The sequence below is a fragment of the Python bivittatus genome, unplaced genomic scaffold, assembly GCF_059951505.1.
Source record: "Python bivittatus isolate LINGU-HERP-01145 unplaced genomic scaffold, Pbiv_v1 ctg000220_np1212, whole genome shotgun sequence".
NCBI classification, from domain to species: Eukaryota; Metazoa; Chordata; class Lepidosauria; order Squamata; family Pythonidae; genus Python; species Python bivittatus.
Genome location: NW_028277048.1, coordinates 41,684,143 through 41,707,534, shown reverse-complemented (window position 1 = coordinate 41,707,534; position 23,392 = coordinate 41,684,143). Strand labels below are relative to the sequence as shown.

Genomic DNA, 23,392 nt, shown 5'->3' with positions numbered 1-23,392 from the left:
TGTTCAAAAACATCCCAGAAACTTTAATCCTTTCTAAAAGTTCTTAGTGAACCTTCTACACTAAACCCTAAAGTCACGTTCATCTCTCTTCAAATACTTAAAAGTGGAAAAATCGAACAAACAGAACTGTAAGAAAGAAGGAAAAGGAGAAAAAGAGAAAGGAAGTGTCAAGCAATAAAACATGATTTGTTGCCAGTGATAGCATGGAACCACTTGAAGAGGACTTCCAAATCATCTCAGACTTAAACTGAGATCCTAAGCAAGTTTACTCAAGTCCTAGCAGAAGTGCATTTAGGAAAGTGCATAGGAAAAAAAGCCAGAACCCTAAGCCACATTTTAAAGCTACATTACAGTACTGAAGTCAGTAGAGCTGAGTTGTAAACATGTGTATTACAGGTCCTACAGAATCCAGTATGATAGTATGCCCCTACAGACATAGATCTCGGTCCTAAATCATTGTTCGTTCAGATGTGAATCCACCTGTTTTCTTGGATGTGAGTTCCCCAGGCAAAGAACTAAGGTTTAGGACTAGGATTCCACAGGGTCGATTCAACATCCACCCACTGTCCATCCTCACAACTTTTCAAAAAGTGGGGACTGATGGGCAAAGGGCCAGAACTCATGGCTAAGTAAGCGGAACCGCTAAGCAAGCGCCGATGGGAAGCCGAGAAACGCTATCACTGAGCAGGACACGTTGACGCCGTGCCGAGGAGGGCCTTCCTGAACGACTTACTGTGGCCGTGACTCTCATATTCTGATCGCGCCCCCTCCTTTCCCTATTCCTCCATGCTCAGAGCCTGGCTTGACGCTTTCGGGCAGGGACCCCAGGGCAGCCTCCTTCTTTCTCCTAAAACGAAACTTCTAACTTAAGCCTCAAGCCTCGCGCCTCGCTTCAGGTACGCAGCCAGAGAAGCTTGAAGGGCCGGAGGAGCAAAAATCAACTACACTTCCCAGAATGCCTCTTGATAGAAAGGATGGAGGCCCGTTCTTCTCCGGAAGTAAAAGGTTGAGGGTGGGACTCCAGGAACTACATTCCCCAACATGCCATGCGCTGTTCTGACCGTTTTAGCGCCGAATCCAACCAGGGCTGCAGTGTGAAATGGAGACGAGGGAAGAGTGCGCGGGAGGCTTCAAAAAGGTTAAAGAAATGGGCCCGAGAGAGAATGGGGAAACAAGAAAGAGTTCAGTTTGGACGTTATGGGTTAGGTTAAAGTGGGTGAGAAAGGGAAAGAGAAGGTATGGCAGTTCGAAGTTTTGACCGTACCAGGATGTAATGGGGGATGTAACGTGGGCAGTTTAATGGCCGGAGGCTTACCGTGCAGAGCAGCTATTCCAGGGGCGGGTGAAGCGCTAGAAGTGTTGATGCAAAAGTAGAAGAGTGTAAGGCAAGGGGATCCGGCAGAGGCTGCAACTTAAACTGAGGCGTAAATAGGCCGGTCCATTGGCAGTCTGGGGATCGAGTTTAGGTAATAGGAAGTCGTCGATCTGGGGGATGGAGGAGAGAAGTCTTGCTGGCTGAAACAGCAAGAATTAGGACTCTTGGGGAAAGTGCAGAGGAGATAAACACGAGTCAGAGACTGAGGTGGCCTCTGTAAAATGTAAAAGCTAGAAATAGATTAAGTTGGGGTATGGAATGAAATCAAGGAGTTCTCTGTGGTATCCTGGAGTGGGGGCGCCGGAGGTGATCTCTTGTTTGCCCCCACATCCTCCTCTATGGACAAGTTTAATAAATGTTTATTATTATTACTATTATTACGAAATAATCTAGGACTGCTTATTCACCGTAATGTATTTGCACTACGCTTACATTACAATGGGAAGGAAAAGGCGCTTTTGTTAGTTGTTATGGCATTACGGGGGAGTATAAAACTAATTACACTGAGCGTTGTACCTTGGAACTATCTTTATGTTATATGGGTAAGAGCATGTCTAGGTTGAGAACACATAATTAGATATAAATTATGATATTCAACAGTTGGGGACAGAACTGATTAAAAAAGAAACAGCTCTAGACTTAACTTTGAGTAATACTTGGGACTTAAGATAGATATACTGTTGAACTGACTGGGAGCAATGATCACAGTATTGAAACTGGAATGGCCATAAAATCAAACGAAAATTTAAAACGTGATTGAAAAAGAGCATCCAGGGTCATGCATCTTTTGGATAACAGTTTGTTTAAAAATTCAGTAACAGCAGATAAAATACTGAGGATTAGGAAAGGTCTAACAGGATGCCAGCATAATTACTGAGAAAAGCCAAGGAAGTTATAGAAGGCAAGAAAACTTCTTTTAAAATGCATTGCTGAAATGTGGGCAACAAAGAGCACCTTGGCAAAATAAGTATAATAACAAAGGAAAAAATAAATTGTTAAAAAAACTTAAAAAATTAAAATGTTCATCAGAAGCAGAAAACTGGACAGGTGGAGTTGGTCAGGATAGTAAGGTAATAAAGGTGGGGACAGATTGCTAAAAGGGGACAGGAAAAGTATATAAAAGTTGAATTCACTTTGGAATGAAACGCATGCTTTCATCCAACCTGAAAGCATGCTTTCCCTTTCTTTATATTTAATATTATATGTATACCACAGCCATCTCAATACTGAAAAATAAACTTTGCTCAACTGCTGAAGCTATAATAACTATCATTTTGCCCAAATGCATTTTAAAAGACACATACATGAATGTATCTTTTAATGTTTCTTCAAGTGAATGTTAGCTGTTGAATTAATGAAATTCTTTGGAGCAATTCTGGACTGATACAGCAGATAGCACTAGAGCTTCATTCATTTCCTATTTTGTTTTATGTTAAGCTTGCAGTATAAAACATGCCTGCTTCTTTTGTACAAAGCATATATTTTTAAAAATTATTTCAAGAACCCAGTTGAAAGTATTTTGAATTAGCCCAGTTTTATAGTCCAATTTTATGCTGAATTAAGTATGTCCGAGCCCTTTGAAGTCCAAAGTTTTAGGAGACGAATCACAACTTTGTTGTGGAGCAAAGTGTTGGCAAGTTCAGCTGCAAAAGACCGATCTGAAATCTTAGAGACCTACCAGGCAGGGTATATAACATAGAATTTGGTTTACCAATAGTCTAACTTAGTACACAATTGCATGAATAGGAAGACAAAAGCACGCCAGCTCTGGAGCTGGCAGAACACTTTTTTTCTCCCATTAACTTTCATGGAAGGGAAATTTTAAAAAACAACTGAGAAAAAAGATAAAGCTGTGCTCCTCCTCCTATGTATTCTGATTAGCATAAGCCTATGAAGCTTGTTTGCCATGGACAATTCCCTTCATTCCTCCCTGAAACCCAACCTTCATCAGGTTGAAGAAATGGAATAGAATGTTTGGAGTCAGATAATACAACTTCTTCCAGAAGGAAAACAGCTTTGACATGAGTTATAGAGGAAAATATTTTTTAAAATTCTATAAACTTGGCCATTCTTTGTTAAGAATTCTTATTTTGCATTGACAGCTTTTATATTTGTATATTTATATTACATAAATATGTGATCTGAATAAAAGTGAACAGAACAGCAAACTAGATGTGGTTGGAAATAAATGGTTTTATTTTGATAGTTTTCTGTTTCTTACAGGCTCTGATATACACTGTTTTCCTGTCTGTCAAATATTTAACAATTGCTACTAATCCCTCTGAATCTCTTTTTTAATTGTTCACTTCCTTCTACTTTTTTCTTACTGTGCTATAAACTCTTAATTCTCTTTATAATTCATGGAATTGTTTTTAATATTTTATTAAAGATTACAATTTACAACAATAAAAACTAATACAAAAAAGAAAAAGAAAAAGAAAAAAAAATATTAAAAATAAGAATATAGTAAAGAAAAAGAAATAAAGTGTCTTCCCCCTTCATCACAAGTATAAACAATTTTAGTGACTTATCACTTTCTCTTAAAATACAAATCCCATCTCTTATCCATAAACAAATCCATAAAACCTCATCATTTATGTCCTGATGTCAGCAAAAGTTCATTAAGGGTTACCAGAGATAACAAAATATCTACCTTGATCAAATAAACCAACTCTATATTCCTTCCTTTTACTTTTAACAATCTTGATCTTTAGTCCCTTCAAATAATGTCCTAGAACTTGATTTCTTTTCATTTTTTCTTTGTCCCTTCTCACAAAATTCTTCAGTTTTAACAAGGCTCTTTTGTAAATCCAATATAGGAAGATTATCCAGGTTATTCTCTTCGTTTGTTATTTGTATATCCCTTTTAATTATTAAAACATCAGCTGGTTTCTTTTGTATGTCCAGTGTAACATCTTTTTCCATATCATTCTTAGCCTGTCATTTTTAAATCCACTTACAAATCAGTCTCAATCATGTCAGATAAAACTTGTTCCTTTTCCATAACATTTTTTAAACACAGTGTATCTATGAGGCAGTCACTCTTAAAATTAACTTCTGGGTCCATTGTTCAAAAATATCATTCAGTATGTTCAATATTAAAATATTTTGCTACATTGTGTAATTATAAGTCAAGTTTGAGTGGTCTTCTTTAATTGTAATCTTTAGTTCCATCTAGTTCTTGCTAGTGTCCAATTTTTAAAGCCTTTTAGTTTTTTTAAAGAATGTTTTAAAAAAAGCATTTTCCAATGGGAAGGATTCCTTATAATTAATTCCAAAATCTCATTTCAAATTTATCTGGGCCCTTAGTCCGTTTGTAACTTTCTAAAATCAAAGTTTTAATCACCCTTTTGCTATTCCAGATTTTTTTAAAGTTCTTAAACTTGTAATTAAAACTTCTTTCACTAAAAATTGAAGGAAACTTACCTGGTGCTATAAAACTTGTCAATCCAAAGGTTCCTACTAGCTGAAAAGCAGTTAAGCAATTTCCAAAAGTGATTGGAAGAGGAAGTATGCAAAGCCAGCGGTTTGAGCAAGATGGCTATTCCCTCATCTCCCAGATCGCTAAACCTGCCAGAAACTGCTGTCTTGCAGTCTCCTTGTGAGAAGCTGTCTGGAGCACTTGTAGGCGGTCTCAAGTCTTCTCCATGTCCGGAGAGGAATTACAAAGAGCTTGCCAGCTCTTCATTCCACTGCAGTCATTGGCTCCACTTTTTGCGGAGCTGTCTTTAGTTAGCCATTTCTTCCCCAGAAGTCCAATTCATGGAATTATTTCCATCAGTGTGTTGATCTTCTAAACAAGAGTTCTTTGGGTGAGGTTTGATTAAACAGTGAACAGAGTAAAGGTACTTAATTAATGGGATAATTCATATCCTTCACATGTAGCACTTTTAGTATCAACACTATTGTATTTCTGTTTAAAATAGTTGCTATATATCACACAGATTCTTACACCTGTTTGTTCAGTTGCTAGAACTACAATTACTAAACTGTAATGTTCTGGCTCACCTTTCACTATTCAGTTTTAGAACAAAAATGCAGCTTATCTTATTAAATATAAATCAACACATTTTCCAAAGGAGTCATAATATATAAATGTTATTTCACTTTAATACCTAGTTCTTCTCCATCACTTTCTTTTTCTTGTACATTTGTTTCTTTTATCAGAAGTTACTGTATTGATATATAACTTTAGGTTATGTAGAACTGCTAGAACTTGTCAGTTTTGATGCACTGACTTTGGTATTATTGTATTGCTTAAAAAACACACTCTAAAACAAGTTTATCACATGGACCCTAACTTTCCAGATTTATTAGTAATTTATCGGTGCAGATCTCAAAATTCAGAAATAGTATGGGTTTTAACTGTCAGCCCTCCCAGGTAAACCAGACAGGAAACATGACCAGATGAGCTACTTCTACTTTATTGACAGGTTATATCAACAGAATCTTGCAAGTCTGAAAGTACAAATCTCCGGCCATCCCTATTTACTGCCTGATCGGTTAGGGAGGGTTCTTTCTAAATTTCTTTCTCTGTCCATTACTCAGTTGGGGGCTCCTCCCCCTTTTATCAGATCATTCCCTAGGCAGCATCTCTCCCCCTCTCCCCTTCCAAGGTCATTCTCACATTCCATTACATTAACACAAAAGAATGGCTGTGAAATTTGGAAACCCGGGGTAGCTGTACTTTTATATCCCCTTATCCAAGAGAAAGCCTCATTGAATTCAGTGAGATTTACTTCTAGTAGATGTACAGATTTACTGTGTTAGGTACTTAGATGATTTTTAGACACTACAAAAACGCATGAAGTCCAATAGCTTGTGAAGTTGGGACAAATGCTCCTTTAATGGGAGGCAGCTCTTGAAGATGACAAACAAGATGGCAGTTGGTCCCAGTGAGTTACAGCCAGTTCAACTGGCATATCAGTAAATGTAAACATTAGTTAGGGAATATCAATAATTAATATATCACACTATTTTTTGAAGCTGTGTTCTTGTTTGTTCTAGTAAGAATAGAAAAGATTAAGGTGGTTTGTTTTGCTTTTAAACTACATGGGTTTTTTTCCCCCCAATGTGTATATACTAAGATGTTGGTTATGTGATATTTGACTACATTGAGCACTATTCTCCTCTAAAAACTTTCCTACTTACTGAAATAAAAGAAACTCCCCCCTTTTTTTAACCCTCCCCCATACTGTTGGTAGGAATGTGGGAAGAAGCCTAACATTCTACCATTTCCAGAAAACCTAGAATAAAGGAATAAATAAAACCAAGGAATAGTGTTCATCTAAAGATGTAACTGTCACAGGTGAGATGGCTAGTAGGCTGGAAGGTGTATTGCTAAGAGTTTGGCCCAAAGCAGCAGGAAGGAGAAAGGTAGATGATGGGATCTTCATATGGTGTCTGTGTAGGTATGGAAGATTGGCTTTAGTAGCTGTTTCCCTCTTGCTCTCAGAGAATGAGATGTGAACTTGGTAATATATTTGGTCAGTTTCTTTTGATGTATTCCTATGCCAACAGAAGCTGATCTAAAATATATTACTTCACTTATTGAGTAGCTTTTTGAAATGGAAAGATAAAGAGATTCACTTTTTCTCCATTAACACTTCTTGACTGAGTCCCTTTCTGTGCAGGAGACCGTGAACAAACTGCTCCAGCTCCACTTCAAAGATGACAAAACACGAGGTAATTGCTTTCCCTTCTGCCTCCGTAAAGAGGCCAATTGCTGCTGGACATATTCCCAAACGTTTCTGTGGTAAGACCGTGCCCTGGAACATGAGAAATAACTGAAAACTAGTCATTGCCTGTGGGTTCCTGGGTTGCATGTGCATAAATGTGGGGGGGGGGGGAATGGTGCTGCTTGGACTTGGTCTCATAGGAACTTTCTCCCTTTTTCAGCCAGTGGTGATGCTGTGTTGCTGGTGGCCGAAATGCTCAAAGTATTTGTTCGAGGTGAGTGGTTAAAGACTGGAATGAGTCATAGAGGGGTGGGACAGGGTCTGTGGAAGCTTAACATTTTGTTGTACAATTCCACATCTTTTTTTTTTTTTTTTTTTAAGTTCCAGGCTTCTTGCTCATCCCTCAATGTTTTTAGCAAAAGCAAGTGTATCACTCATAAACCTCATTTTTTATTCCAGTCACAGAATTGGATTTCTAATCTTAATATTAAATGCCTAAATAAGTATGTGTGCTGATGAAAGTCAGAACTTTCCCAGAAATTTTAATTCATGAGTTACTTAGGATCCCTCTGCCTGTTATGAATTATCTAGTTTTGTGTCATGTATACATACAAAGAGAGCACATGCTTGCTTTCTGATAATTTTCCCTTTTTATAATAAGGTTGACAAGCAAAAGAATCACAAATGATCCTACATGCCATTTTTGCCATCTTTCTCAATGCCCCATCTACTTATTTTTGCTTGCCATGTTTGCATGTTGCAGAAGCAGCAGCACGAGGAGCGCGGCAAGCACAGACTGAGGATCTAACTAGGGTGGAAGTGGAACACATAGAAAAAATCCTGCCACAGCTGGTATGTACAACAGCTCAGATTCCAGATTACAAGATAAAGATATGGGCAAAGGCATCTTAATCCCCTTTTTTCAGGGAGATGTTTAGCTGGTTAGTAATATCCTCACTGGGCAAATGGAACTCAAGCAGATCTGTTAACTAATTTGGGGCAAATCTGTTATTCATGTTAAAATGCTTCATTTCCACAGCTTCTGGATTTCTAGAAACCTGATGAGTGAAAAATCTGCATTCCTGTTACTAAGAAATTCTTGGCCTGAACTCAGTAGCAAAATGAACCATAGACTTGTAAGATGGAATTTCTTACAAAATGACCTGACTTCCTGGAATGACAACTTCAATAACTTACCTTCCATCTCAGCTCTGTTTGCCATCTCTTTTGGGGTGCCTTATAATTGTCAGTGTCACCTAAAATAACTGTGGGTTTGTTGAGGGGGTTTGGTATCACAATTCCCAGAGCAGATGGTGACTATCTGAAGCTGTGCCCTGCCCTTCTGCTTCCCATTCATAGCTGGGCAGCATCTTTACTTTTCTACTGAGAGAAACAGGTGCCGTCCTCTAGGTATGTGTGGAAAGGGTATGCTTGGAAGGCTTGGCTACACCATGGGCTCTCATCACCTCCAGGCCTAACTGCTGTCTTAAGCTCTTAAACAGGAGCCTAGCCCCAAATCTGTGCCAACAGCAGGTACCTGATCTTTATTTTATGAATAAACAGTGCCTGTCCTTCAATCCTTTCCCACATTCCACAGGGCCATGACATCAAAGAGTGCATGGAACCTTTTAACCATTTGATATTCCTCTAAGAAGCTGCTTCCCTCTGCTATAAATTTGTTCTTACAAAGAAACTTCAATAAATCAAAATAACCTCCCTCCCTTGTGTGGGCTCCTTGTTGCAATAAATCATAGAAAGTCAAGTATCTTCAAAGAGTTGTTTGGCCTCCCCACCCCGCCTCTTCTTTGTAGGACGAAAGAAAAACTTTCAGAAAGGGGCAGAATAACAAACAGCATGTGTGAGGATCCCACATCATGCAAGACCCAACCCCTCTGTCAGCAGGGGAAGGGGGAAGCTGTGAAATAGTAAACCTTACACATGGAGGCAGGGCGTAGCCTAATGAATCTGGTTCTGTTGTGAAATAAAGATCAGGCCTAAAAGAAGAGTAATTGTATCTTAAGGAACTGCTGGCAAAACACTATGGTTGTATACTCAGAAGCAAGCACCACTGAGTTTGGTAGCACATAACTGAGTAGACTGTGCTTTTGTAGACGTTGGAGTACAACTATCATCACCTCTGATCATCAGCCATGCTGAAGCTGATGGGAATTGTAATCCAGCAATGTCTGGGGGTAGCAGGCCCACCATTGCAGGTGTATATAATTGGCAATACTCATTTGAAATGATGAGTCTGTTGCCATGTCAGCTTTAAAGTAGGAATGACAGTAACCAAGTTGGTCAATGGGAGGAGTTCTCCAGTGTGTTTCTTTCTACGTATTAGTACTGTACAAGAAATTACTGTTGCTTTGCATTGTTTCTGGCATGCCTAATGCTGGTTACTCCTAAGACAAAGAACACACATTGGATGGGATGCTGTAATCCAAAAATATCTTAAGCAGCAGTTGTCAATGAAAAAACACAATTACAAGTGTAAATTATCTCTTCCCCTCTTGTCAGATGTAACCACAGTAAGATTAGCACTAAAGCCTACCTTGATTCTCATCCTAAAGAGTTTAAAAACTGCAACTAAGCTCAAAAAATACTTTGTGGATTTGACATACTGTTAGTGTAGCCTCATGCATATTAGTGCTAAGCCATGTTGAAATGGACAAAGGAAAAAAATCATGCCCCAGTTTACCTATCAACTGTAAACCAGAATTTAGAAGCACAGTAAATTGCAGCATGCTGCATTGTATCATTTAACTGAACCTTTCCATAACTGGGAATCCTCCAGGTTCCAACTCCGGGAATTCTCAGCAATGGCCATGCTGAACGATGTTACAAGTTGAAATCTACACATTTGGAGATCCCAGTTTGGGAAAGCTGGTCTGATTCTGTTCTCCTAAGAGCATGTGGTCTAGGCAGTAGTATTTCACACTATTCCCATTTCCTTTAACTAATATTCCAGGCTTTTGCATATACAGACAGACTCAGTGAGCTGTGATTCTTTCCCTTTAATTTACAGCGAGCCAGTACTGGTTCTGTACAATTTTTTAATTAAAACTCTTGCAACTTTGTGTTGGAAGAAAATAAAATTAAAAGGCAATTTCTGTACTCTGATGCAATGTCAACAGCACTGTCATATATGCTGCCATTTAATTCTGCATATTTAAGATATGCTCAAGTTAATGAACATGAAAGTCTTAAATATGCTATTTATTAATATGTTTATTATCTGTTAAGGGGTAGGTGATCAACCAGCCTAAATTTAGCCAGTGAGTTTTGAGTGAATGAGGATTTGAATCTTGATTTCTCCATCTCAAGCCACATCCTGTACTAGAACTGTTTTTCACACTCACTTTATATATACACAGATAATCAAGTTTGGAAGTATAATTGCAATCAAAAATAATTAAGAGTTTGAAGAGCTGATGATAGGCCCTAGCTACTATTAGCCTATAAACCTATTTTAGCTGAAAAAGATATTTGTCTAACAACCTCAGCAGTGATTATTCAGAACGAAATCTTTATGCATGTGTTGAAACTAATTGCTCAAAGCGCTTCCTTCATTTTCTTTTGGTTTGATTTTTGTACTCCCTGGAGAGCAAATGGCCAACACAGTTGCTTCATATACAGCTTGACTTGAATCCAGTCTAAGACACTGCCACAGAGGCAGGAAGTTTTGTACCCAAAGCAAAGGTAAACAAGAAACATACATGCATACAATGTTTGTATTAAAGTCATTATTATAATTCTAGCACGCAGCCGTTTAATAAGGTGTCCGTGTCTGGATTTTTCCAAGATGAACCCCAATTCTAGTCCAGGCATGATGTTGAAAAAGAACAGATCAAACAAATGTGATCTTTTGGGTTATTCCCTAAAGATGTTCCCTGAACATGCTGTAAGGAATTGGTACTGTTGTTTCATTTGGATCAAGCCCGCTCACTAAATTCTGGTACATTTAATTTCAATTTTTTTTAAAAAAAACTGACTTTTGTAGCGGTACAACTGAATCTGTAGGGGGTAAGGCTGAAGGTCTCAAACCAGCTCTCCCAGAACGTATCCAGTCCTACACTCCCTAGCTCTGCCTCCTGCCTTGATGTAGTGCATTGATAGTTTTTGCTGCCTTTCTTTCAGGGGGGATGCCTTACCCTTTTCTCCACAACACAGCCTGTGTGCCTTATTGATGAATAAAGAGGAGGAAAAAATGACAAAAAGGAAATAGAAACTCTATAGCTACCTCCTGGCTGAGAAACACTGAGGCATATCACTTGAACTGGCCCCTTTTATCCATGGAGAGATGAACCAATCTCACAAAAGTTAATCTTTTTTTTTTTTTTTAATTTTTAAGTATTTACATGTAATACATTCAGTGGTGTAGAAAATAAAAATATAGGGCTGCTACAATCAGGCAGCGCCTCAACACAAAAATATACAGGAAAAGGTAAGACTTAGCAGATACCAAGGCAATTCTGATCTGCTCTCATTTAGTCTGATGTAAAGAGGCTAATTTGCATAAAATACATGAGGGCTGAATTTTTAAGTCTAATTATTTCTCATTATTGTCTGTATATAAACAGAGAAAAGAAGTTAAATTAATACACTCTTAGCTAATTTTCCTGCAGGATAGAAGACCCTTGGAACAGTGCCAGTGTGTTACCAGGAAAATCCATCCTGCAAATTCTAATTTTATTCAGAGGCTACAAAAGAACATTAGTTTGCTTTTTCTTTCTCCCCCCACCCCCTTTGGCTCACAGCTTGTCTCTCTTCAGTGTGAGAACTGCCTGCAGTTTCCAAAATAACAAAAGCTTTGTCACCTGAAAAGGGAGGGGTTGTGGGGGATTTCTCCTTTGGCTACATGCTAAAGAAGCATCTCAAGAAGATCCTGCTTGAGACAGAGGGACATGTATTCCCTGTCTGGGAAGCATTTGTCAATCATGAATGCTGGGTGGCATCAACAACTTTACTGTATCATTAAGGCAGTTCAGTGTTTCAGATTTTATTCCACAAAAATGCATCACAATACAAATGCAGTTGTCTGCAATTTTTTAAAGTAGATGTACCTTTTCTTGGATACTGCAGCTGCCACATGATCCCAGAAAGGCATATAGCTGCTTTAAAGAGCTGCAAACAGGTGTTACATTTCTGTCTAGGCATACTTCAAAGCATTTGGGGGGGGGGATTCCAAAATACTGCACTACCCTAATGATTATTTCTACAACATTGTGATTAGGATGTCAGATGAGGGCTGGGAGACCAAGTTAAGATTACTTTCAGTCACAAAAGGTCATTGGGTGATTTTGGCTATGAGATAGTGACTGGCCCAATTTATCTCACAAACCGTTGTGAAAATAAAACTGGGAGGAAGATGGAGCATTACACTGAGAACCTGGAGAAAACTATATAAATTACAAATAGCAATGTAAAGTTTGGCAGCTAAAAGGAGAGTATGTAATTATTTTTGGTAAAGTATTAATAGGCTAAACAAGCTATACTTTTATTTTGGAGCATTGAGTGGGTGTGAGAGTGGATTCTCACATTTTCAAATAATCTGGAGCTATTGTGTAAACAATATACAGATGCAGCCAGCCTGGTTTCTCAGAATAGAGGTGCTTCCTCCTCACTTGAAAGTGCAAGAGAAAGCAAGCAAGAATTTTGAATTGCCTATATAGAAAGTTCATATTTGAAAGCAAAAGAACTTGTTGGAATTCTTGTGCTATTATCTTAACCATTTTTTTCTAATTAATTTTGCTACTCAGGGTTTGAACATCTCCAATCTTAATCACCACTAGAAACTTTTGACAGTGATGATGCCTTGTTTTTTTTGCTTCCAACTACCATTAAATAGAATTTGTGACAATATCCATGTGTACCTGCAGCTAAGAACAATCCAAAGCTAAGTTATTTATCAGAAGCATAGTCCTGCTTCAAAACCAGCATTTTGAAACAAGCCTTGTGTAAACTGATTATTTTGCATTAGTAAGCATCAGACCTAGTATGTTCTGCTGGAAGGGAAGAGCTGGTACTCAACATTACAAATGGAAACTTGCTAGAATAATTGCTGGCCAAGAGAAATTGAATCTGTAATTTAGAAAGGTGAAAAAGAAAGAACTTGCCTGTTACTCAAAAACAGTGGGGAAAAAGCAGGAAACTCTTGAACTAGGGCTCTTATCTGTTTGCTGATTTTGCCTTGGGAAAAGTAGCTGAGTTTAGCAATCCAATGCAAATCTAGAATTTGGCATCAAGCAGAATGCACGTTAAAGTATCAAAACAAAAGTATCTATTTTTAAAGAAACCACATACACCATTCAACCAAAGACCACATTCTAGTATGTAAAATCCTCTGAATAGAAGGGGAGTGATGCATGTTTCAGCACAGAATGCCAACTACCCAACTATACAACAGTATAGTGTACAAAAGGATATTATATGAAAGACCAAAACCAGCTCTGGTGTCAATAGTAAGTGGTTCAAAAGAAACAGAACCTCCAGCACAGAATGCAGCAATAAGATAACCTGCTAAACTCTTATGCAGAGATGGACTAACTGAAAACCACAGAGACCCACATTCCTCCAGTAAGAATAGAGTGACTGATACTGGCTGTGTTGTGTAACAACCTGAATTTGGTCCTAAATTATTTTCTAGTGCAGCCACTCTAAGTACTACAAAAGATAGTAACATGTGTACACAACTGTTCTATGGATTAAATTTTTATCTGCTCATTTTAATTGACATTAAAGATCACTTTGTTCGCTGTTTTAGTTACCTTCTGTTTTTTGCACGCAGAAATGTCTTCCTACCTTTTTCTTCCCCCATCCCCTCCCAATTTTCTTCAAAGCAGCTGGAAGCATTTGGAAGTAATTAGACCTGAAGGGAAATGTTGGCCAATCTAGGAGACAATGACAAGTGCCAGGAATCCTTGGTGCCCCTTCCAGCCACTTTGAAGTTCATTCAGATGGTACAATGCTGTTTTCTTTGTTAGAAAAGTGGGGGCAGGAGGGAAGCAGGCCATATCAAGCCCACTGAATGGAAAGCAGGTTACTCTAAATTGGTATCTTAACAGTAGATACAGATGGAATGTATGGTTCACATGGAGACTGTATAGCCATTTTTCTTTAAGATATTTATATTTTTACAGAAGTCATGCATCCCTCATTCCCCTAATGTGAACCCAGTTTGATCATCTTTTAAGATTACAAAACAGGCAGGCATAGATTTAAAAAAAACCCTGTGATGTGGACCATTTATTTCTAGGAAAAGAATATGCTGCTTCCTTCACTGACATGCCAACACAGAGAAGGATTAGGATCTTTTGAGTATTATAGCACAAATGTTAAGGTATTAGGCTAGCTTTGTAGCTACAGTATTTACAGGGGTGCATCTCTTCGATCTGCCCCTGTTCCCATCATGAATATGGAAGCTCTTGAATGTAACAGTGCTTAAGTACTGTTGTCATGTGAAAATATGTATGTGCAATACTTCTTAAGTAGAGCTATACAAAATGTTCCACATTCCAAGTGAATGCTTTGAAATTCTGAGCTGGGGGTGGGGGGGAACACCCAGTGATTTGAAGTTTTGTTCTCAACTGAGGACAACATTGGGTATTTTGTTTCTTAAAGCATTTTAACATGTACTGCCATCCCATAATTGGAGACTTTTTTAAAAAAAAATAAGCCAATCACAGGCTTAAAGTGCATTGGCCAACAAAACAGTAGGCACTTGTTCCATCCCTACTACCACTGGTGGAAGGTAACTGAAGGCAGGAGAGGCTAAGCATATGATCAATGATTGAGAAGACCTCCTTTGCATGTAAGAAAAAGACTGCTGCTCCCTGTTCACTGGGATTTAAATTCATTCTTATTAGGAAGTTAGAGCCCAACGGTTGGAATGTAGTGATAGTATTGACATGCTGCATTATCTTTGCAGGTAGGCTGTTAAATGCTAAGAAGGGCACAGCACTGCATTACATACAAGATAGCTTTCAGGATATCAAATGTATTGAAGTAAATCTCTTCTTTGTTGGGCTCACTTCTGTAGCCAAATATAGCAGCCACTGGCTATAAAGAACATGCAAACTGTTATGCTGTAGCACTTAGTATGGCTTCCCTGTTCTACATACTTTTATGGTTTTATGACATAAAATGAAGGCAGAAAGGGCTTGTTGCAAATTCCTATTACTCTCTTTGGCAGAACTCTCAATGTTTTGAATGTTGTCCTATACTTGTGATGATGAACCTATGACACACGTCAAAGATGACACGCCATGACCTTTTGGGTGACACATCAGCATTCACCAACACCTGATAACTATTCTCCCTGTTTGTTACCAAAGAAACTGAGTTTATCTGTATTTCATTTTTGTAATTTTTTGATGTTTCTTTATATAATATATAGCACCACACAATTGGATTGTATTTTTTTAAATAAATGAATATGTAAAGAATTGTTTCTCTTTTGTTTGGGGAGGAGGGTGGTGACACGCCAGCAGAGTCAAGTTATGCATTTTCCAAATTTTTGACATGCCAAGCCCAAAAGGTTTGCCATTACTGTCCTATAGAACTATGGGGCATCCAAATTTGACATGGAGCCATTTTGTTCCAAGCAAAGTGTTTTGTGTATCTCCCTATCCTCAAGGAGCTACTCAGGGATTCTTAATTTTTATAGGAGTTAGGTGCTGAATTCAGTGAGGGCTAGAGCAGCATAATATTCACCTGATTCAGTACTACTGTTTATTGTGGAGCAGTATCCACCTCCTTCATTAAATATACATTTTAGTTTAAAGGAGACTGCCTGTATATGAACAAGCAGTCTTTATTTACTACCTGGGTGCTCATAGTCAGCAAAGGTATCTTGCTTTTCCTTAACAGAAAGAATGATTCAGAAGACCAAATGAATACAGAGGATAGAGCTGAAATTCCTAGACCATTATGAGATGAACCAAAACTAGTATATTACCAAATCGAAGAGCAGCATCTCCTTTTCTATCAATTTGTACAATATTAACCTGGCACAAAATACAGAAAGGAACAATAAATTGAGGGTCTGATAAGTCACCCGTGGGGGAGATGGGCGGCATACAAGCCAAATAAATAAATAAGGAAAGGAAAAAAGACCTAAACATGTCCATAGCAAATACATATTAAAAAACTCATTCCCATGTTACAAACGTGAAACATAAAATCCAGATGCATAAAATAATCATTTGGATTTAATCAACTTTCTGCTTTAATAAGCATTCCTCTCCCCTCATTTAAACTGAGGGCTTACTATAATTAGTTGTCTATCTTGGGTACTGAAATTATCAATAGGATCATACAAGTTTTCAATCTTATCAGATAATAATCTGGCACCATTATTCCCAGATAACTTTTACAAACTGGCTCGCTCAAGAACAAAAATCAGAACTCTAAAAATTACTGGAATAGTTGCTCTGACCAAAATGACAACTCCTGTCCCTTGCTCCTATTTTAGCCAATTTCTGACAAACCTGGCATTAATGGATGGTATGCTGTGTAACTTCCCAGAACAAAATAACCTGAATTTTTTAAAGCTACTGCTGGTCAGGAGAGGGTAATGTTGTCCTGCTTATCTTTTAGGGCCACTCTCCAACCATGGAAGAGCAGGAGATTGTTGCTATTGCTTTCTCCTGCTGTTACATTGTTGAGGATTTGGTCTGGAAAAGGCAAGCTTCAGTTATAAAGTGCAGCAGCAGCCGTTTATGGTGTTTCAAAAGGTGGTGGGCAACAGCACAACTCGGAAAGCAGACAGTAATACAGCTCTTCTAAAACAGGAGTGAAGAGGCAAGTTTGGTAAAACATATAGGAAGCAACTTGAAATCATATATCAACACTTACTGTGGAACTCAATCCAACAACAGCACCTTGCCTGCACCCTCTATTTCTGATAACTATATCATAAGTACCTCTTGCTTACTTGGATTGATCCCCTGAAACTTAAAAAAAACATTGGAGTAGCAGATTTTGCTCATTAAGCACAGGATTATGTGTGGCCAAAGCCTCTCTGGCTCATTCATTTTAATATATATTCATTTCTGCATATTTAATATAAAGATGAAAACTCAAGCTCAAATCCTGGCACCCCCCCCAATAGCATCTGTTTAGCAGCTTCCTGACAGGACTTCCCTTCATGAAAAGGTAGAGATCCCTAAGTCCAACTTGACTCCTGGAAGGTACTTGAGAGAGACTGTGGGAACCAGACAGAGGAAGAAATCAGTGGCCATAAGAGACAGCATAGCCCAGAAGTGGGAGCCATGAGAAGGAAATACTTCAGAGACCCTGCCTTAACGTACTTGCTGTAACTCTGCAACTCTGTAACCCTGGGAACCAACTTTTATCATTTTCAAGATTATGTTTACCATGATTAGCACTAAAGATGCCTTTCTGAAATCTTTCTTCTTGAGTGTGCCCTCTGTGTACAGCGTGACAGTACTTGATACACCCATGCAGTTTTCTTGGCACACACAGAAATGATTTGCAGCTGCTCCTTGCCAGGATGTTTTCTCTCCTTTTCAAGGGCCTACAGATTCAAGAGTCTTGTGGTCTTCCATCCAAGCACTACCCAGGTCTGGCCCTGTTTAGCATTTTCAAAATCAGCCAAAGTTGGCTCACAGTTGCCACCCACTGTAGATGTATATTAAGTACCATATTCTTGAAATTCTCAGCATCCACACAAAAAAGACAGCAAACAATTTTGCCTGAATTTCTGTACCTACTCAATTTATGTGATCTGAAGTCAAAGAAAGCCTAGGCTTCCTCTTACTTTACAACACTATCCAAACGTATAGTCAGTAATGCTGCAGAAGAACATAGACAACATTCATTCCCAATTCAACAGAACTGGCAAGTGGAAACAGCATTCAATTTTATTCTGAAAAATCATTTGTGGGGCCATATATTTTAGCTTGTTATTAGAAGCAGAAAACGGCAGTTAAATGTTGCCTCTCAGCCAAGCAAAGCATCTATCTGAAGCAGGTACTACCACTTCTTCATCTCTTCCCACCTGAAATGCAAACATAAGGCAACAATAGGAAATATGTTTGTACAGTTTGTACATAAATATGCTTTCATGAACCTTTCCAAAAAAATAGATTTTCAGACTGAAATCCAGAGAGTACATTAGCATACTGAAAAGCACTGAGCACACCCATTCCCACATTCTAAGGGGGGGGGGCGGGAAGAGTCTCCAGTATCTGGAGATCAGTTTGGCTTGATGAGGGTGAACAGTTGGGGATAACTCCAGACAAAATGGAGGTATTATGGGTGTGAAAACAGACTTGGATCTCTCTTTTCTGAGGAAAAAAACTGGCAAGAAGCAAGCATCTTCCTGTTACACCTAAGGTGGTACCTGGCAGCTGCAGCCACTTTGGCACTTTTCCAGGCGAGGCCCTCCTTATTTGTGGCTGTGGTATTTCATGAGTTGTTGATTCTGAGCGCTCTGCTGCTATATTTTGGTTAGCCTCGTTTGACTTAGGTGAGGAACTAGGATCAGATTCCAAACGTTGAGCTGTATGAACTACCAATTTAGACAGCCGCCTGGGAGAAAAGGTAAATATTAGATTTTCATGTTGGTTCCTCTCCATACATTAGTACAATAAATTACATGTTGAACTAATTGCAAAAGCCAAAGGTGCAGTTTTTCTTTCAATTTCTGTGGAGTTTGGAAATAAGTGGTCCTTTCTTCATTCAGATGGGATTTAGAGAGATGTAAGATAACATGTCTATACTCTGCCAACTGATAGATTCCATTGAAAATAATCCCACTGATCTTCAAAATGAATTACAATCTCTACTTACCTAGCTACTAAAATGTCAGCTTCAGAAGGGGAGACTGCAGATTCCAGCAGATCCAACCTCAAATAGTGATCTGTAAAAACAAACAGTTCAGGTTTGCTAAATAAGATAACAATTCTTTGCCTAATATCTGAAATAACATGCTTCAAAGCAATGAAGCTATTGATACACCTCTGTTCTTCTTATAAAATGACCTCTCAAGCCAGACTAACCCTCTATAAGCTTCTTCAAACACACAACACATCTTTAAACTTCTGAGATTCTGTCTTTTATAATACCCATTATCTTAGACCCTATTCTGTGAACTGGTCAAGTGAAGACTAGTATTAACAAAAATAAAATTGCCGAGCAGTCTGCATATAGGTTTCTCTTGTCATTTAGTTCTTGAAAATTTTAGGTCATTTACCATTTTCTAATAAACTGCACCATTAGGAGACAAAACTAGCTTACTTTGAATCTGCAGTACCATCCTACTCTAATTAGTCTTGCAGACCAATCCTCTTCTATCTCACTGAACTGTGGGAATCAATATATACTTTTAAGACAACTGTAGCAGTATTACACAAATACTTGTCCTCAACCTGAAGGTGAATCATGGTTTGAAGTAATTGTTTATGCTAGTATTTATCAGTGACTAATTTGCACAGTGACTGTGCAAAAATTTTAGGCAGGTGTGAAAAAATGCCATAAAGTAAGAATGCTTTCAAAAATATATATTTAATTGTTTATGTTTATCAATTTACAAAATGCAAAGTGAGCGAACAGAAGAAAAATCAAATCAATATTTGATATGACTGCCCTTTGGCTTCAAACCAGCATCAATTCTTACACTTGCACACTTTGTACACTTGCACAAAGTCAGGGATCTTGTAGGATTAGAGTCAGGTGTACAATTAACCAATTATACCAAACAGGTGCTAATGGTCATCAATTTCATATGTAGGTTGAAACACAGTTATTAACTGAAACAGAAACAGCTGTGTAGGGGGCTTAAAACTGGGTGAGGAACAGCCAAACTCTGCTACTAAGGTGAGGTTGTGGAAGACAGTGTCATGTCACAGGTTACACACCATGGCAAGACTGAGCACAGCAACAAGACACAAGGTAGTTATACTGCATCAGCAAGGTCTCTCCCAGGCAAAAATTTCAAAGCAGACTGGGGTTTCAAGATGTGCTGTTCAAGCTCTTTTGAAGAAGCACAAAGAAACAGGCAACGTTGAAGATTGTAGATGCAGTGGTTGGCCAAGGAAACTTAATGCAGTAGATGGAAGACACATCATGCTTACTTTCCTTCGACATCAGAAGATGTCCAGCAGTGCCATCAGCACAGAACTGGGGGAAACCAGTGGGGCCCAGGTACGCCCATCTACTGTCCAGAGAAGTCTGGCCAGAAGTGGTCTTCATGGAAGAATTGCGGTCAAAAAGCCATACCTCCAACATGGAAACAAGGCTAAGCAACTCAACTATGCACGAAAACATAGGAACTGGGGTGCAGAAAAATAGCAGCAGGTGCTCTGGACTGATGAGTCAAAATTTGAAATATTTGGCTGTAGCAGGAGGCAGTTTGTTCGCCCAAGGGCTGGAAAGTGGTACAATAATGAGTGTCTGCAGGCAACAGTGAAGCATGGTGGAGGTTCCTTGCTGAGAAATACAGGCAGATACTTATACATCATGCCATACCATCAGGGAGGCATGTGATTGGCCCCAAATTTATTCTGCAGCAGGACGACCCCAAACATACAGCCAATGTCATTAAGAACTATCTTCAGCATAAAGAAGAATCGTTTGGCCCCCACAGAGCCCTGATCTCAACATCATTGAGTCTGTCTGGGATTACATGAAGAGACAGAAGGATCTGAGGCAGCCTACATCCACAGGAGATCTGTGGTTAATTCTCCAAGATGTTTGGAACAACCTACCTGCCGAATTCCTTCAAAAACTGTGCAAGTGTACCTAGAAGAATTGATGCTGTTTTGAAGGCAAAGGACAGTCACACCAAATATTGATTTGATTTGGATTTCTCTTCTGTTTGCTCACTTTGCATTTTGTAAATTGATAAACATAAACAATTACAATATATATTTTTGAAAGCATTCTTACTTTACAGCAATTTTTCACACCTGCCTAAAACTTTTGCAGAGTACTGTAGATTGCAGAATAAAACATTTAAAATACCCTTTTCAGCCATTGTAATTTAATGTTTGCAGTTCAAGTTCCCTTACTGCAGAAGCAGACAAAGTAAAACAAGCTGCATTGATTTTCTTAGATGCAGAGAAGGCCTTTGACAGTTTGAACTGGGCTTTTCTGTTTAAAGTTTTGGAAGAGATGAACTTTGGAGAGAATTTTATTAAGTAAGATCAATTTACACCTCACAGAAAGCACAAATAATTATTAATGAAGAACTAACAAAACCCTGTGAGATTCAAAAAGGGACAAGACAAGGATGCCTGTTGTCTTCACTCCTGTTTATTTTAGTTCTTGAAGTATTAAAAAGAGATATAAGACAAAATAAGAAAATTGTGGGAGTAAAGATTAAAAGAGAAACTTATAAGCTAAGAGCATTTGCTGATGATTTGGTGCTGGTTTTGGAGGATCCATTAAAGGGAATAGAAATATTAATGGGAAAATTGAAAGAATTTGGTATGCTAGCAGGTTTTAAGATTAATAATCAGAAGATGAAGATGTTAACAAAAAATATGAAAACAGGATCAAACAGAACTGATGAAGTAAACTGATTTTAAGATTGAAAAAAAGTAAAGTATTTGGGTATCACTATGACAAATTTTATGTTATTTCAAAACAATTATGTTAAGACATGGAATGAAATTAAAAAGTACATGCTAAGATGGGAGAAATTACAATTGTCACTGCTGGGGAGAATCTCTGTGATAAAAATGAATGTTTTGCCTATATTGATGTTTTTGTTTCAGACAATACCTATTTTGACAACTGATGTACTGTTTAATCAATGACAAAAATATATCTAAGTTTGTATGCCAAGGAAAAAAGCCATGAATTAAATGTAAGATGTTATAAGATGCAAAGGAAAGAGGAGGATTGGGTCTACCTGATCTGAAATTCTATTTTGCAGCATGTTGTTTGGTTTGGATGAAAGAATGGGTGTTTATTTTATTTTATTTATTTACTAATTAAATTTCTCATCCGCCCATTTCTCCTTAATGTTGCTCAGAAATAAAAGACTTTTAGAGTTAGAAGAATATAACCTGAGATTTGGGTGGCATGGATACTTGTGGTATGATAAAGTCAAGGTTAATGTAGGTTTTAAAAATCATGTTAGACATGCCATGTTGAGAATATGGAATAGGTACAAACCCAGGCTGTGCCTGAAAACACCTTTATGGCTCTCACCACAAAAAGCATTTTGTAGATGAGAAATAACAGGCAAAGATAAACAGTTAACATATTGTGAGATACTAGAATTTTATCAAGGGGAATATAAAATAAAATCAAGAGAACAACTGATTATAAACGGACATAAGTTATCAATGGTTTTCTTACTTACAGTTATCAGAAAGATTTAAAGTAGATAAAAACTCATAGTATTGAACAAAGTAAGACAGAAGTCAAAACAGAATTGCATAAAAATGATGAACATGTAATTGCCAAAATGTATAAATTTTTATTGCAATTTGAAACGGAAGAACAAGTGAAAGATTGTATGATAAAATAGGCTAAGAACTTTGGACAAAAACATATTGATGGAACAGTGGGAAATGTGTGGTTGAAAGGATTGAAATTTATGTTACAATCTTAAAGAGAGCTTTTATAAAATGATGTACCATTGGTATATGACACCAAAAAAATTATCTAGAATGTATAAAGGTAATTCAAATTTACGTTGGAAATCTGAACAAGAAGAGTCATTTTATTATGCTTGGTGGATGTGTAAAAAAACTAGAAAATGTTGGGCTCAAATATATACAGTGATTCAGAGGATTTTAAAGATTAATATTCAACTGAAATCAGAATTTTTCCTCCTGGGACTGATGGATAAACAGCTAGAAAAGAGCCATGGAACACTGTTTTTATATATGATAATTGCAGCGACATTATTGCATGCACAAAGATGGAAAGATATGGCAATATCTGCAACGCAGGAATGGTTGGTGAAGATGACAGAACTTGCTGAAATGGCTAAATTGACTTGTCTGATTAGAGAAGAGACAGTATCTACATTTATCAGTGACTGGAAAACCCTTATGGACTTTTTGCGTAACAAAGAAAAAAATGAACTTGTGATTTATGGTTCTGATGATTAGATAGGATAGATTATAGAAAGAAGAGAGTCATGATGTAACCTTAGAAAGGTTAAAATATAATTGTACTTATAACTGCTGTGAAGAAGATCAGAAGCCACTTCTTTATATCTTTTTTATATCTTCTTTTTTCTACTTTTCTTCTACTTTTTTGCACTTTTAATTTTTTCTTTTATTTCATCTTTTCTCTTTCTTTTTTCTTGTTCTAATGATGCTTTCAGATGGACAATTCATAGCACTAACAATCAAAA

The 23,392-nt window shown here is 37.8% G+C and overlaps 3 protein-coding genes across 9 annotated transcripts in view; 1 reads left to right on the top strand and 2 right to left on the bottom strand.

Annotated features, from left to right (window-relative positions):
• The window catches only part of LRRC45 (leucine rich repeat containing 45), a 30,605-nt gene extending 29,674 nt beyond the window's left edge, over positions 1-931 (bottom strand). For all 3 annotated transcript variants that reach the window (XR_015795752.1, XM_088138433.1, XM_088138431.1), the window contains exon 1: positions 734-931. The gene's annotated coding sequence lies outside the window, so the exon portion shown is untranslated. The remainder of the gene's footprint in view (positions 1-733) is intronic.
• Positions 932-1,036: 105 nt separating this feature from the next.
• Positions 1,037-15,497, top strand: CENPX (centromere protein X). Of its 3 annotated transcripts, none has more exons than XM_025166397.2 (5): positions 1,037-1,138; positions 7,009-7,060; positions 7,274-7,327; positions 7,817-7,905; positions 15,245-15,497. In XM_025166397.2, the coding sequence occupies exons 1-5, from the start codon at positions 1,100-1,102 to the stop codon at positions 15,293-15,295; spliced, it is 285 nt and encodes a 94-aa protein (XP_025022165.1). In that variant the 5' UTR covers positions 1,037-1,099; the 3' UTR covers positions 15,296-15,497. The 3 variants fall into 3 exon arrangements, with proteins under 3 accessions (XP_025022165.1, XP_087994562.1, XP_007427835.1); XM_007427773.4 differs by lacking the exon at positions 15,245-15,497 and adding an exon at positions 8,093-9,355 and having other exon boundaries at positions 1,041-1,138; XM_088138436.1 differs by lacking the exon at positions 15,245-15,497 and having other exon boundaries at positions 1,038-1,138; positions 7,817-9,355.
• Positions 15,498-17,900: 2,403 nt separating this feature from the next.
• Positions 17,901-23,392, bottom strand: part of ASPSCR1 (ASPSCR1 tether for SLC2A4, UBX domain containing) — a 91,240-nt gene continuing 85,748 nt past the window's right edge. For 2 of the 3 annotated variants that reach the window (XM_007427771.3, XM_025166399.2), the window contains exons 14-16: positions 18,868-18,937; positions 18,419-18,606; positions 17,901-18,073 (exon numbers count right to left, since the gene is read on the bottom strand). In XM_007427771.3, the coding sequence (XP_007427833.1) occupies positions 18,060-18,073; positions 18,419-18,606; positions 18,868-18,937 (272 nt within the window). In that variant the 3' untranslated portion in view covers positions 17,901-18,059. Of the gene's footprint in view, positions 18,074-18,404; positions 18,607-18,867; positions 18,938-23,392 lie in introns of all 3 variants that reach the window. The other variant, XM_088138434.1, reaches the window with a different exon arrangement.